The sequence below is a fragment of the Carcharhinus amblyrhynchos genome, chromosome 1 (assembly GCF_965287045.1).
Source record: "Carcharhinus amblyrhynchos chromosome 1, sCarAmb.v2.hapA, whole genome shotgun sequence".
Taxonomy (NCBI): Eukaryota; Metazoa; Chordata; class Chondrichthyes; order Carcharhiniformes; family Carcharhinidae; genus Carcharhinus; species Carcharhinus amblyrhynchos.
Genome location: NC_137324.1, coordinates 62397401 through 62412470, shown reverse-complemented (window position 1 = coordinate 62412470; position 15070 = coordinate 62397401). Strand labels below are relative to the sequence as shown.

General features: G+C 44.0%; 1 protein-coding gene across 1 annotated transcript; it reads right to left on the bottom strand.

Moving 5' to 3' along the window:
* Positions 1-5175: 5175 nt before the first annotated feature.
* LOC145341050 (granzyme K-like) lies at positions 5176-11054 on the bottom strand. Its single transcript, XM_080185799.1, has 5 exons — positions 11003-11054; positions 10713-10857; positions 9404-9551; positions 8062-8319; positions 5176-5575 (listed from the first exon to the last, which is right to left on the bottom strand). The coding sequence occupies exons 1-5, from the start codon at positions 11010-11012 to the stop codon at positions 5408-5410; spliced, it is 729 nt and encodes a 242-aa protein (XP_080041925.1). The 5' UTR covers positions 11013-11054; the 3' UTR covers positions 5176-5407.
* Positions 11055-15070: the final 4016 nt, after the last annotated feature.

Sequence of the window (15070 nt, the reverse complement as noted above, 5' to 3'; positions counted from 1 at the left end):
GGCGCAGGGCCTATTTGAGCCAGAGTAGACAGTTCTGAAACTCTGCGCATGCGCAGTGGTCCCAATCTGTCAGTCTCCCCATTTGCTGGCCAATTTGTTTGCTGGCTAGCCTGGGACCCCCACAATACCACCCCTCCAGCACCCGCCATGACCTGATTGTGGCTCCCAGGACAATTCCCGGGCCAGCCCTGAACCCTCTTGCCCTAGAGCGCCCTGATGTTCAGACCACCTCCTCCAGCAGTGGTGATCTCCCCATTCTTCTCATCCTGGCAGATCTCCCCCACCAACCCCTCCCCAGGAAGCATGCCTCCCCCCCACCAGCAGACCACCCCCCAGCCCGCCCTGATTGCTGACCTCCCTCCAGCCCAGACCTATCCCAATACAGTGGCAGCGGGACCCCATCACTCCTACCAATTGCCCCTAGGCCCCACCCACAATAAGCCCCACCCATTGGCACTGCCCAATGCCCAGTGGGCAGTGCCAAGGTGCCCCCTGGGCATGGGCACTTTGCCCCTTGGGCAAGGCCAGGGGGCACAGAATGGCACTGTCAGGGTACCCAGGCCTAGGGGGCACTGCCCAACCCTCTGGAAGGCCCTGATTGTACCCTTCACTCCAGTGGGGTCTCCCACTAGTTCCCCAAATGTGGGGAGCTACTGTAAACCCCGCAGGAATGAAGTACTCCTGGTGGGGTGGGAGATGCTATCGGGCCTGACAAGTTCTGTTCCAGGCCCAATAATCACTTTTAAAATATATTTAAAATATATGTGAAACATATTCAAATAACTTACCTCAATTCCCGCCGGTTTTCTGCGCATTCCTGACAGCGCCATTTTCTTCCAGTTGGAAGAACTGAGCGGGTCGTAAACACTTGTGGGAAACCCATGAAATGGCCGACATGCACACCTCCTGACCCAACCCGCCAGAAAAGTTGCTGGATGCAATGGGAGAATCAGCCCGCAAATTCTCACCTCTCTCTCACACACGCCTCATGGAAATCAGTGCAAGGCTGATTACAACATGGAAATTACAAATTCCATATCATTAGCAAGCCCAGGACGGTATTCTCTGGGCTTGCCAATGTCTGCCATGCTGCCGGGAGTGGTTCCCACCAGCGGCAATTAAAGTTGGTCCCTATAAATGGGGACCAGGCATGATCAACCCACTGGTGGGGATAGAGGCCATTGAGGACCCTCCCCAGGAGGTTGGGGCAGGAGGAGCCTCAATGGGGGGAGCCTGGCATCCTGGCACTGCCCATCTGGCACCTTGGCACTGCTTCTGGGCTCTAATATTGTCAGGGCCTTTTGCCTTTGCAGTATCCAGTGTCTTCAGCCATTTCTTGATATCATGTGGACTGAATCGAATGGGCTGAAAACTGACATCTGTGATGCTGAGGACCTCAGGTGGAGACAAGATGGATCATCCAATTGGCACTTCTGTCTAAAGATGGCCACAAATACTTCAGCCTTATCTTTTGCACTGGGTTGCTGGCCTCCTTCATCAGTGAAGATGGGGATATTTGTGAAGCCTCCTTTTCCTCTTCATTGTTTTTTTTCCACCATCATTCACATCAGTGTGAATGATGGTGAAGAACTGCAGAGTTTCGATCTGATCTATTGGTTTTGGGATTGCTTAGTTTTGTCTATTGCATACAGCTTTCACTGTGCGGCATGCATGTAGCGCTGTATTGTATTTTCACCAGGTTGACAATTAATTTTTAGATATGTCTGGTGTAGTTTTATGACAACTGACAATCATTACAATGGTGTCATGGTCAGTATTAGCAAGATCAGCTTTTAATTCCAAATTTATTAATTTAAACTAATTCCAGGAGCTGCTGTGGGATTTGAACTCTTGCCCCCACAGCTGCATTACTGGTACAGTGACATAACCACAATACCACTATCTATCACTGGACCTCCTGGAAATTGATGTCTTCAATTGAATGTTGCAGTGCTGGCTGCTTCTCTGACAATGATGGCACCTCAATTGGGTCTGTGTCACTAGTGTACCTTAAGAAATTTTTTTTTAAAATCATGTTCTCTGCAGTTTCAAGATTTTTGGTTTCAGTGTTGCCAAACTGTCTGCTAGAAGTCCTTTTATTGCTACTTCAAGCATTTAAATGGGGTTTTGTTTATTTTTATTCTAGGCCTCAGGTACTTCCTGGGATTTGATGACCTTTTCCATTGTGAGGGTCGGGGGGGGGGGGATATTGATTGGCAAATCAAAGTCAGGTGCTTCCTCCCCATAAGAATTGAAGAATTCATTTTGAGTTTTGGTTTTGAGTCAGAATCTGTCCTGGTTGTCAAGTGGCAGGCAGGGTTTTCTCTCTCTCCCTGGTCTTGTAAATTCTGCTGGCTAGCTGAGAGCAGGTCTGGCCTTCTTGGAGTGAAAATTCTGCTGTTGGTGGTTGCTAGCTAGTAACTTGAGTCTCCCTCTGTCTTTCTCCCCAGTGTATTGGGAAGCTGTTCTGATTTCAAGCTTATCAAGAAAACTGCAGCATCAAACCAAATGACTAAGTTCCATCATCACGTGAGCATTCATATTGTCTGTGCTAAACCTGAGGCAAGGGTTTTGTTTATGGATTTGTTTGATTGGAACTGTGTTTAGCTGTTAAGGTTATACAATGTCATGTTTCTTTTCTTGGCTGTAATTGGTAAAAGTTATTGCTCATTTTTCTTTCTATACATGTTAACTGTATTCTTCATAAACTTTGTTTAATAAAAGCTCCTTAGTGGGTAATTTCAATCATAGCTAAAGTGAAACGTCTCATGCTTACCCTCTTCAAATTCAAATTGCAAAACTTACGGCCCAGACAGACTTCATAAAATACTTTGAAGTTTCTGGCCTGAATTATAACAAGTCTTAGCCACTTCTGCTGCATGGCCCTCAGCTACACCATCTTTAATAACCCAGTGAAGGCTGGCAGCTGCACTAGCAATGGGCTGCGTGCACCTCTCACCTTCTGGCTCCCCACATCACCCTTAACTGAAACGCTTCAGGAGGTGGGTCATAGTTCATTGATGATCCAATCTCCGACAATCCCCTAACTCTCACTCAAACCTCTATTTTCCCATGTTGCCCTGGCATTTGATTCCAATGACCACTCATCTTCCATCACTCCCTTCTCCTCTCACCCTGTTAGTCAACATCCCTCCACCCTCCATTTCCGACCACCTCCTGCCGTCTCCCCTGCCCCTCCCCTCACTCACTCCCCTCTGCTGCCTGGATGCAGTCTGATAATGAAGCCTGGCTGCTCAGCATTCAGATAGCCTCTCATCCTGACTGACTGAGAAAAGCAAGTTATAATCAGGCAACTTATAGTCAGCTCTTTGGGTTTCCCAAACTCAATCCTGCCACAACTCTGCCACCGATCTATAATTGCAGCCCTTTTGTTTTTAATTATTTGACATTAGACCAGTAAAGGAAATGTACGATAGTTAAGGTATGGACTTGGCAAAGGAGCTTCTTAATGAAATACTGTATTGTAAAAACGTTTTGAAGTTTAAAGTTTATTTATTAGTGTCACAAGTTGGCTTACATTAACACTGCAAAGAAGTTACTGTGAAAATCCGCTCTGACGAAGGCTCACCTAGACTTGAAATGTTGGCTCTATTCTCTCCCCACAGATGCTGTCAGACCTGCTGAGATTTTCCAGCATTCTCTGTTTTTGTTGTGTGTGAAAATCCCTCAGTTGCCATACTCCTGCATCTGTTTGGGTACACTGAGGGAGAATTTAGCATGGCCAATGCACTTGGACTGTGGAAGGAAATAGGAGCATCCAGAGGAAATCCACACAGACATGGGACAAACCTGCAAACTCCACACAGACAGTGACCCAAGCCGTGTATTGAACCCAGGTCCTTGGCACTGTGAGGGTGTCCCGAGGCATGGTACATTGGGGAGACCATGCAGACACTACGACAACGGATGAATGAACACCACTCAACAATCACCAGGCAAGAGTGCTCTCTTCCTGTTGGGGAATACTTCAGTGGTCACGGGCATTCGGCCTCTGATCTTTGGGTAAACGTTCTCCAAGGCGGCCATCACAACACACGACAGTGGAGAGTCGCTGAGCAGACACTGATAGCCAAGTTCCGCACATATGAGGACGGCCTCAACCGGGATTTTTCTCTTTTAATTCACAGGTTTTAAGTCGGTCCGCCTTGTTGTCCAACAAAGGGCATACACATGATGGGTCGTACAAGGGCTGCGCTTGGATGTTCGAGAGTAGCCTAGTACTTTACGTCGTTAGTGTGTGCTTAAACTGGACCAGATGCTGGGCAACACGACAGCTCAGTGACTATCACTGTTTGCTGTGCAGACACATGGATTTGGGCCAGTGTCTGTGGGAGTTTGTGCATTCTCCCTGTGCTTGCGTGGGTTTTCTCCGGGTGCCCCGGTTTCCTCTCACACCCCAAAGATGTGCTATTAGGCTGATTGGAGGTAATAAATTGTCCCTAAATTAGTTTCCCTCAATGTGGAATGCCATAAGCATAGATAAGGGTCATGGGTGGAGGGGGGACTGGTAATGTTAAAATGGCGGCGCGGGCTCATTTGGCCGAAGGGCCTGTTTCCCGGGCTGTTTTTGTTCTTTGTTCTTTGTTCTTTGATTTTGGGTTCATGTCACACTATCTGTAACCCCACGACTTGCCTGGGCTTGCAAAATCTCACTAACTGTCCTGGCTGGAGACAATACATACCTCTTTAACCTGTGCTTAACGCTCTCTCCACTCACATTGTCTGTACCTTTAAGACTTGATTACATGTAAAGACCCGCATTCCAACCATTATTTTGTAAATTGAGTTTGTATCTTTATATACCCTGTCTGTGAACTGAAATCCCACTCACCTGGTGAAGGGGCAGTGCTCTGAAACCTAGTGGCTTGTGCTACCAAATAAACCTGTTATACTTTAATCTGGTGTTGTAAGACTTCTTACTGTGAGGCAGTAGTGCTAACCACTGTGCCACTGTGCCGCCCTCATTCTGGTAATTGCATTTTGATTAAAGCACATGATCAAATATTTGCAAAACCAGGTTAACATTTTCCACTTGAGAAACATTTATTCATAACAAATCAATTGTTAGTCACAATGCAACTGTTAAACTAGAGATAGAAAGAATACATCCATTTAAAAATAGAAATACTGTGCATTGAAATCGTACAGTGGGTTGCTCAGCTGATATTTTATTGGAGGTGTAATTTAACATTTAAGCTCTTTTATAGCACAATTTCCAAAGAATAAACATTATAAAAATTCTACTTAAGGCAGGTTTTTTTCAATTACAGGCTTTGAGCCAGTTCAGTCGATATGGAAGTTAAGGACTACTAAGAAAATTTGTAATATTCCACAAACATAAACAATAGTTTTCCTGATAAAGTTGATCCTTTGTCATACCATGACTTTAATTTCGCATTACTTTCTTGATCCAAGTGAGATACTTTTTTGATAAATGTGTGTAAACACCAGGTTTGGTTGGAAAATTGCAGGGACTTCCACATGAAACAATGCCCCTGTACTCATCTTGATGAGACCCTTTCTTTTTACACAGTAATGGACCACCAGAATCACCCTGTTAAAACAAATGTTAGCAAAAGTGAAAAGCCACATAATTATAGGAAATATTAGCAGATCTCTCATGTTATTTCTCACTGTAATTACGCCTGCATTTTCCGAAATGGAGAAAGTTCTTGTGATCACCTACCACATCCCCAGCAGAGGTTTGGCATAAATCCTGGAGAAATAATTCTTCTTTACTCTGTTCTGGTGGGGCTTTTGCAAATCTTTCGCAGAAGTATGGTACAATATTGTGACCTTTGCATATACTGTAGCTGATTATTTCATAACGCCAGAAGCATTATAGAATTGTTACTCTGATATTTGACTCTCAGAGGCCACTTCCATTCGCATAAGCAAACCTTCACTCTTTAAGAACAAACGTATGTTAATACATACACAATTTCTTGTGGAGTAGCAAAAGGTGTACAAGTAAAAATAATATATATTTTACTTTCTCAAAATCAATAAGGTCACAATCAGTGACCAATTACTGAATCTGTATTTTGCAGAACAGTTTTGTAATTACACAGATTCTCTTTTCTAACATTTCTTACTAATCTGGACAGTAAAGAGATGGTCTGACCATCTTTAAAATGAAGGCTAAACCATTTCACTTATCAGGGGAAATATATTTTAGTTAGGTGTAGGCTTGCGGCTCATGAGAAGAAAAATGATTTTGCAAAGGTAGAGATGATGAGAGGCCTTGCACAGGAAATGCTAGAGGACGTTTAGCCTGAGGTGTGATTGGAAACACTGAAGAATAAAATGTCTGTGGTGATGGTGGGGGAGGCAATGGTTAGAGAATTGACTTTGCAACTTTATCAATAACAGCATGTCTATTTTCCACCATGCCTGCAACTTGAGCAACAGAAGAACTGTGGTGCTGCCCATTCCAAGAATTGAACTGGCTGGATAATGTCTAGTTTTTCCTAACTCTTTAATTCACTATCTACTTTCTCTCGTAAAGCATATGACACTGGTCTCACGCTAAAGAATTGAGGGGTCACTTTACGTTCTCATAGATCTTCACTTGCAGGCCTTTTATTTTTGCCTAATTCATCCTTGAGGACATTTTCATATGTTTTCATCAGTTCGAGCTATCTTTTTTCCTGCAGTTGGTAAATCTCAGCCCAATTTAACTTGAGTTCCTTAAGCCAATCGTAGCTGAGAGGGCTTGATCCTTCACCGGTCACCCTGATCACCGGGTGTTGGGTCAGACTGTCGCTCATAGCTTACAGGCGCTATTGCAGTGCCCGCTGTTTTTTAGCCCGTCTCCAAGATAAGTTGTTAACTTGACCACAGTACTCCTCAAATTCAACAGTTCAATTCCTTCTCTCCAGTGCCGATATATATGCTCACCTATCACAGTAGCTGATGCCCCTTCATTTTAGGAGTCTTCTCATTTACCCAGAACATTACAGTAATGGGGGCTGTCTTGCCTGCTTTTATATTAAACTGCGAGTGAGTATTTAAATCATTGGTGCTAGACTGCTACATTGTATACTGGTGATGCATTATTTATCTGGCTGCTCGGTAGACTTGACTTGGCTTTACACCTGTGCTTTATGTAGCCTCTTGTGACAAAAAAAGCACCCATCTTCTTTGTACCTGCAGGATTCAGGGGAATCGTTACCTCCACACAGGCAGCTTTCTGGTTCAAACGTAGTTGATTGATTGCCTCTTCGAAATCTTCTTGTCTTATTTGTAGCTGAACTCGTTTCCCACCTTGCGGCTGCTACTTTGGCTTTGACGCCACTGCTAACCGCAGGTTCTCGCCCTAACTGGTGATTGGCACCATTTTGTGTGATCTGTAACTCTTGTGCTCCTTTTCTAGCATTTTCCATTGCCTGTGCTATCACCATTACTTGTTTAAATTTTATATTGATCTCTGCAAGTAATCTCTGTCAAATCGCCTTGTTATTCATCCTGGAGACTGATTTAAAGATGCTTGTTCACCATGTCAGGGAAGTGAATCTCATTTATTAACAGGTTAAAACTATACAGAGGCTTACAGTTTTTTATTCATTTTTTGGACATGGACGTCGCTGGCTGGCTAGCATTTATTGCCCATCCCTATATGCCATTGAACTGAGTGTCTTGCTTGGCTATTTCAGAAGGCAGTTGAAAATCAACCACATTGCTGTAGCTCTGGAGCCACATGTAGGCCAGACTAGATAAGGAAGACAGATCTCCTTCCCTAAAGGACATCAGTGAACAGAGGGGTTTTTCCAACAATGGTTTCATGGTGATCAATAGATTCTTAATTCTGGGTATTATTTTATTGAATTCAACTTCCATCATCTGCCGTGGTGGGATTCAAACCCAAGTCTCCAGAACATTAGCTGAGTCTCTGGATTAATAGTCTAGCAATAATACCACCAGGCCACCATCCGCCCCTGCAGAGGGAATTTTACTCATCTTAACAATCACAGAAAAAAATGTAAAAGAAAGGAAGTTTAAATTGCTTTCTTTAAGTTCTAACAAAAGCTGTCAACTTACCCTACATGCATCCTGCTTTTGATTTTCATCACCAGCACAAATCTGGTCTTTTGTGAGTCTAAACGGATATATTTTCTTGCAGATTTTGATTTTCAGAACAGTCACGTTAGCTTCTTTAAGAGTATCAGATTGTGGGTCAGATGCACCAGTTGCTCCCCATCCTGCAACACTGCATTTTGTTCCAGGCTTGACTCTTCCTGTTGATTTAGGCAACTTTAAAGTCAAGACCGACGTGTTTAGAATGGCCTTATTCTTCAGCTGCAAAAGGGCAAGGTGAAATTTCAGCTAGTTATTTATTCTAATTTTAAGTTTAAAGGTTATACAATAGAAATACTCACTAGGTCCTACTTACTAAGACTACTGTCCCTACTGCACTGGTTCTGGCTCCCACTCAATGCACTTAAGTTTCCCATGTGCTGCCATTCCTGGATATTTTCAAAATACACCCTCTTGTGCACCTTTCATTTTTCTTTTATCCACTCAGTCCTTTAGGTTCTGCTGACTGCCTGTCTTGGGGTGCTCCTGTCACCCTCTAAGTACTGCTGGCAGCCTGTCTCAGGGGCCTCCTCTCACCCTTTCTGCTAGATACTACTGACTGCCAGGCTCAGGGTCCTTCTCTTGCACTCTCCTCAAGGTGCTGCTGACTAGCAGCCCCTGGATACCCCTCACACCTACTCCTCTAGGTGCTACTGACTAGTTAACTCAAGGTCCTCCTTTCGCACTCTCCTCTACATGCTGCTGGCTGCCTGGTTTGGGATCTTCCTCTTGCACTCTCCTCTAGATTCCACTGATTACCTGTGCCAGGGTCCTCCCCTTGTACTCTCCTCATGGTGTAAGTGTCAGTGGTGAATGCAGTCAATGTTGGCAGGGACAAAGATGCCTTCATTGCTTGAGCCATCGAGTTCTCTGCATCACCATCTCTCACCCATTTTCCTTCTCAACAGCTTTCCCCTTCTGAGCTACTGCTTTCAGACACTCAAGAACTACACCTGCCCTAACACAGCAATCATGGGGGAAAAATATTAACAGTGCAGAACAGATGAAGCAGCCTTATCACTTGATCTGATATTCGCAGCAACGAGCTGCAACAATGATATTGAATGCTAGTACATGGTGAATCACCAGTCATGAGTGGGCTGTTGACAGGCCAAGAGTAAAGGATGGTTCATTTGTCAGCTTACCAGGGATGGGAAGGGATAGGGGAGCAGAAGAATAAATAGTGCACGCAGCTAGTTGTCTATGATGTCACGTGCCAGCAGGGAATCAGTGGAAGCCTGCATGATGGTGTTCACTGAATGAATTTACAGCCCATCAGACTTGTTACTAAACATGAAGATTCTACCTGAAGTAGCATGATGTCATTTTCAGGAGGTGACTTTTCATAGTCTGGATGCGGAACCATCTTCATCACCTTTATTCTCTGCTTGTTTTTTTGCTTGGAAAGTGAATGAACTCCAAGAACCACTTCTAGATCTTCTACTTTATTACCTCTGCAATTGTTCCAAGTACAACTTAATTACTTTCAAGTCAAAAGTGACTACAAGTGGTTTAGTACAAGAGAAGTAACCTTAACCCACACTGTAGTGTAATGGAATTAATTTCTATTCTAATATTTCAGTCAGGTTGGCTACTTTATGCATTTATGCTATTGCTGGGTTAGATTGGGTTAAGAATCACACGTCACATACAAAGAATTTACTAGGATGCTACCTGGATTTGATTGTTTGAGTTATAAGGAGAGGCTGAATAGACTGGGACTTTTTTCTCTGGATCATAGAAGGCTGAGGGGTGATCTTATAGAGGTCTATAAAATAATGAGGGGCATAGATCAGTAAGATAATCAATATCTTTTCCCAAAGGTAGGGTAGTCTAAAACTAGAGGGCATAAGTTTAAGGTGAGTGAGGAGAGATACCAAAGTGTCCAGAGCAGCAATTTTTTCATACAGAGGGTGGCGAGCGCCTGAAACAAGCTATCAGAGGTAGTAGTAGAGGTGGGTACAATTTTGTCTTTTAGAAAGCATTTAGATAGTTACATGGGTAGGATGGGTATAGAGGGGTATGGGCCAAATACGGGCATTTGGGACTAGCTTTGGGGATTAAAAAAAGGGCGGCATGGACAAGTTGGGCCGAAGGGCCTGTTTCCATGCTGTAAGCCTCTATGACTCAATGATTCTAACTTAATGAATAAATTTTAAGAAATACAATAGTTAAAACTTAGAATGACTGACGATTGCATAATGTTCAGCAACATTCACAACTCTTCAGATACCAAAGTAGTACGTATTCATTTGCAGCAAACATGGGCAACATTCTGTTAATATGGCATCACCCTCATCAACCCTCATGTCACCTCTTCAAAAACCTCCAGCAGATTAATAAATTAACAAGTGGCAAGTGACATTCACACAAGGAACAAGTGCATCTGAAAAGAGGTCTCAGTTTAAAATCACACTCAGAAGTTAGTGCCTGGCCTGAATTGTCAGCCTAGGTGCTGTGGCTTCATCTCTTGAAATGAGCATCAATGCACAATCTTCTGACACTAATAAGTGGGCTACCACTGAGCCAAATCTGACAGCTAGAGTTTTATTGTAAACTGGAGGTCCGTTGCAAATGGAACATAGGCTCAATTTAAGCAAATGACATTGTCTTACATGTCGCAGTGTGCTGCAGTCAATACCCACTGAGGCTCGATCAATGCTCCACCACAAAAATGTTTTCTGTGATGCTGAATAGATGCCATGTAAAGTCTTGAATGACTGTTAACATCTTGACCCCCGATGATATCCAAAAAATCATCTGCAATGGAGAAACAGAAGCTAGGTTGTAGAATGTGAGCAACTACAGTTTGATCTGCTTTCTTTCTCAGTGTCAATACAAGGTCCAGTAATAAAATACAGACCAAAGATTTATGAACACCAAATTACTTATTTCACACACTTACATCCTTGCATGGACAGGTAGATGACTGCAGTAATGTTCAACACCACTGACCGTAAATTATTCATCTTGACAGTTCTGTTATGTTCAGCACAAAGGCAACAACATCTTTTATACAGCTGAACAGGAAGTGGGAAGAATAAGTTATTGACCACAATGGTCAATGCTTCTGACTACTGGTAACAAATGAGAGATTGCAATTCAGTAACAAATGATAGTTTTTAAGTGTCCGAAATTGTGCCATGGAATATTAATATTTGGTTCTGGATTCATCCAAATATCAATGGAAGTTAAAACAGTGTGGTTTGTATCACTGATATGGTGCAATCTGATTGGTAATGGTCAACAGAGAATCCCATCAGGTCTGAAAATGGTTTACTTCTCAGGGAGAGTAGAGAAAGCCTGACCAGGACCATTGTAAGGTCAGAAGTGGGGATGTTTACTGATGATTGCATAGTGTTCAGCAGCATTCACAACTCTGCAGATACCAAAGTAGTCTGTATTCATTTGCAGCAAACATGGGCAACATTCTGTTAATATGGCATCACCCTCATCAACTCTCATGTCACCTCTTCAAAAACCTCCAGTGGCAAGTGACATTCACACCACACAAGTGCCAGGCAATGACCATCTCCAACAAGAGAGAATCTAACCATCTTTCACTGACATTCAGTGACATTACTATAGCTGAACCTCTGAATAACATTGTGAAGGCTACTGTTGAGTAGAATTCTGTGGTGAGTAACTTACCACTTGAAATAGTCACTTTCTCCAGTATTGACCCACAGGGCCTGATTTTACCATTTTCATTCTAAGTGCTGAATCTGGGCGTAATTCAGATCCGACTTGGAAATCTGTTCTCAAGCACCTCCATTAGCACTTAGCTTGGAAAAAAATCGCTGATCTGAACTGTCCTGTGGACAGCTCTTATTGCAACCGAAATGATCAGAGCTCTGAACTGTGCATGCGCAATTAGAAAAAAGATTTGAAAAAGTGTGCCTGTGTCACATCGCTCTCAGGCTGCAGAAAACGGAGAAAGTGGCCTGGGAGCAAAAAGTGGGAGTGATGGCCCCCACAGACATCACTGTCCCCCTTATCCACCCACCCCCACCCACTACCCAGATCAATCGCGACCCCCCCGTCCCCATCCCGGCTTGGGTCACTGTCTGTGTGGAGTTTGCACATTCTTCTCATGTCTGCGTTGATTTCCTCCAGGTGCTCTGGTTTCCTCCCACAGTCCAAAGGTGTGTGGGTTAGGTTGATTGGCCATGTTAAAATTGCCCCTTAGTGTCCTGAGATGCATAGGTTAGAGGGATTAGCGAGTATATGTGTGGGGATAGGGCCTGGGTGGAATTGTGGTCAGTGCAGACTCGATGGACCAGATGGCCTCTTTCTGCCCTGTAGGATTTCTATGATTCTAACTCTGTGTACACTTCCCACTACCTCGGTAAAGCAGCCAGCAATTAAGTAATTAAGCAGCCAGTAATTAAGGACCCACGCACCCCGTACATTCTCTCTTCCACCTTCTTCCATTGGGAATAAGATACAAAGGTCTGACGTCATGCTTCAACCATCTTCCCTGTTGCTGTCAGATTTTTGAATGGACTTATCTTGCATTAAGTTGATCTTTCTCTACACCCTAGCTATGACTGTAACACTACATTCTGCACTCTCCCGTTTCCTTCTCTATGAACAGTATATTTTGTCTGTATAGCGTGCAAGAAACAATACTTTTCACTGTGTTGGTACATGTGACAATTATAATTCAAATAAAAAAAATAAAAAAAGGTCTGAAGATAAGCCTAGCAACTACATGCCAATCTGTTTAACTTCAGTAGTGGGAAAACTTCCAGAAAAGTGTACAAGATTTTCTATGCCACCTGCTGTGTGTTTCATCAGGATGGAGATGGTCCGACACCGTCTGGTGGTGAGATCTTCTGGTCCCACCTTGTCAGTAGGGTTCCCCATTGAATGAATCCCTCACTGCTGGGAACACTGTGGCTGAGGTGGGCTGTGAAAGATCCCACTTTGGATTGCCAGAAAATTCCAGCCAATATTTCAGGACAGAATTAATAGTCACGGGGACAAATTCAGGTTAATTAAGGAAAGTGAACACATCTTTCTTAAGGGAAAATTGTGTTTAACTAGTGTGCAGGAGTTTTCTAAAGAGGTGACAGTGAGGATTGATGAGTATGGTGCTGTTGATATGGTGTACCTGGACTTCGAAAGAGAATTTGATACAGTGCCGCACAACAGACTTATGAGCAAAGTTATAGCTCATGGAGAAAAAGGATACAACTTGGATACAAAATTGGCTGAGGGACAGAAAATAGCAAATATTGACTATAGGATGCTTTTTGGGAGGAAGGTTTGTGGTGGAGATTCCCAGGGGCAAGTATTAAGATCCTTGCACTTCCTGATACATATCAATAATCTACATCTTGGAGTACAGTGCACAATTTCAAAATTTGTGAATATGAAACTTGGAAGCATTGCAAACTGTGAGGAAGACAATATACATCTTCAAAGGACATAGATAAGTTGGTAGAATGGATGGACAAGTGGCAGATTAAGTTTGATATGGAGAAGTGTGAAATGATTCATTTTGGGAAGCACGTTGGCATATTACTTAGCAGTGCTGCCTCACAGCGCCAGGGACCTGTGTTCAATTCCAGCCTTGGGTCACTGTCTGTGTGGAGTTTGCACATTCTCCATGTGTGTGGTGAACATAAGAACATAAGAAATAGGAGCAGGAGGAGGCCATCTAGCTCTTCGAGCCTGCCCCGCCATTCAATAAGATCATGCCTGATCTGAAGTGGCTCAGTTCCACTTTCCCGCTTTCTCCCCATCACCCTTAATTCCCTTGCCTACCAAAAACCTATCTACCCGCGTCTTAAATATATTTAGCGAGGTAGCCCCCACCACTTCAACGGGCAGAGAATTTCAGAGATTCACCACCCTTTGAGTGAAGAAGTTCCTCCTCAACTCCATTCTAAACTGCCCCCCCTTATCTTGAGGCTGTGCCCTCTAGTCCTGCTGTCCTTTCTCAGTGGGAAGAACCTCTCCACCTCTACCCTATCCATTCTTTTCATCATTTTATACGTCTCAATAAGATCCCCCCTCATCCTTCTAAACTCTAACGAGTACAAGCCTAGTTTATTCAGCCTCTCTTCATAGCTCAACCTCCTCAACTCCGGTATCAGCCTAGTGAACCTCCTCTGCACTCCCTCCAAGGCCAAAATATCCTTGCGCAAGTGTGGCGACCAAAACTGCACACAGTACTCCAGCTGCGGCCTCACCAGTGCCCTGTACGGTTGCAGCAAGACCTCACTACTTTTATATTCAATCCCCCTCACTATGAAGGCCAGCATCCCATTAGCCTTCCTGACCACCTGCTGCACCTGCAGGCAGGGTTTTTGCGACTCATGCACAAGGACCCCCTTGTGGTGGGTTTCCTCTGGGTGCTCCTGTTTCCTCCCACAGGCCAAAGGTGTGCGGATTAGGTGGATTGGCCACGCTAAGTTGCCCCTTACTGTCAGGAGGGTTAGCAGGATATATAGGTAAGGTTATCAGGATGGGGCCTTGGTGGGATTGTGTTCAGTGCAGACTCAATGGGCTGAATGGCCTCCTCCTGCACTGTAGGAATTCTATGATTCTATGATTGGTAGGAAGAACAGGGAGAGACAATATAAAACAAAGGGTTCAACTCTAAATGGGATACAGGAATGGTGGAGGGGGGACAGAAACGTGGCACAGTGGTTAGCACCACTGTCTCACAGTGCCAGGAACCCATGTTCGACTCTTGGCTTGGGTGACAAAAGGCGGGGAATTACAGGCCGGTTAGTTTAACGTCTGTGGTAGGTAAAATGTTAGAATCCGTCATTAAGGAGGAAATTGCGAGGCATCTTGAAGGGAATTGCTTGATAGGGCAGACGCAACACGGTTTCATTAAAGGGAAGTCGTGTCTGACAAATTTACTGGAGTTCTATGAGGATGTGTCTAGGGCGGTGGATAGAGGAGAGCCGGTGGATGTGGTCTTTCTGGATTTTCAGAAGGCGTTTGATAAGGTACC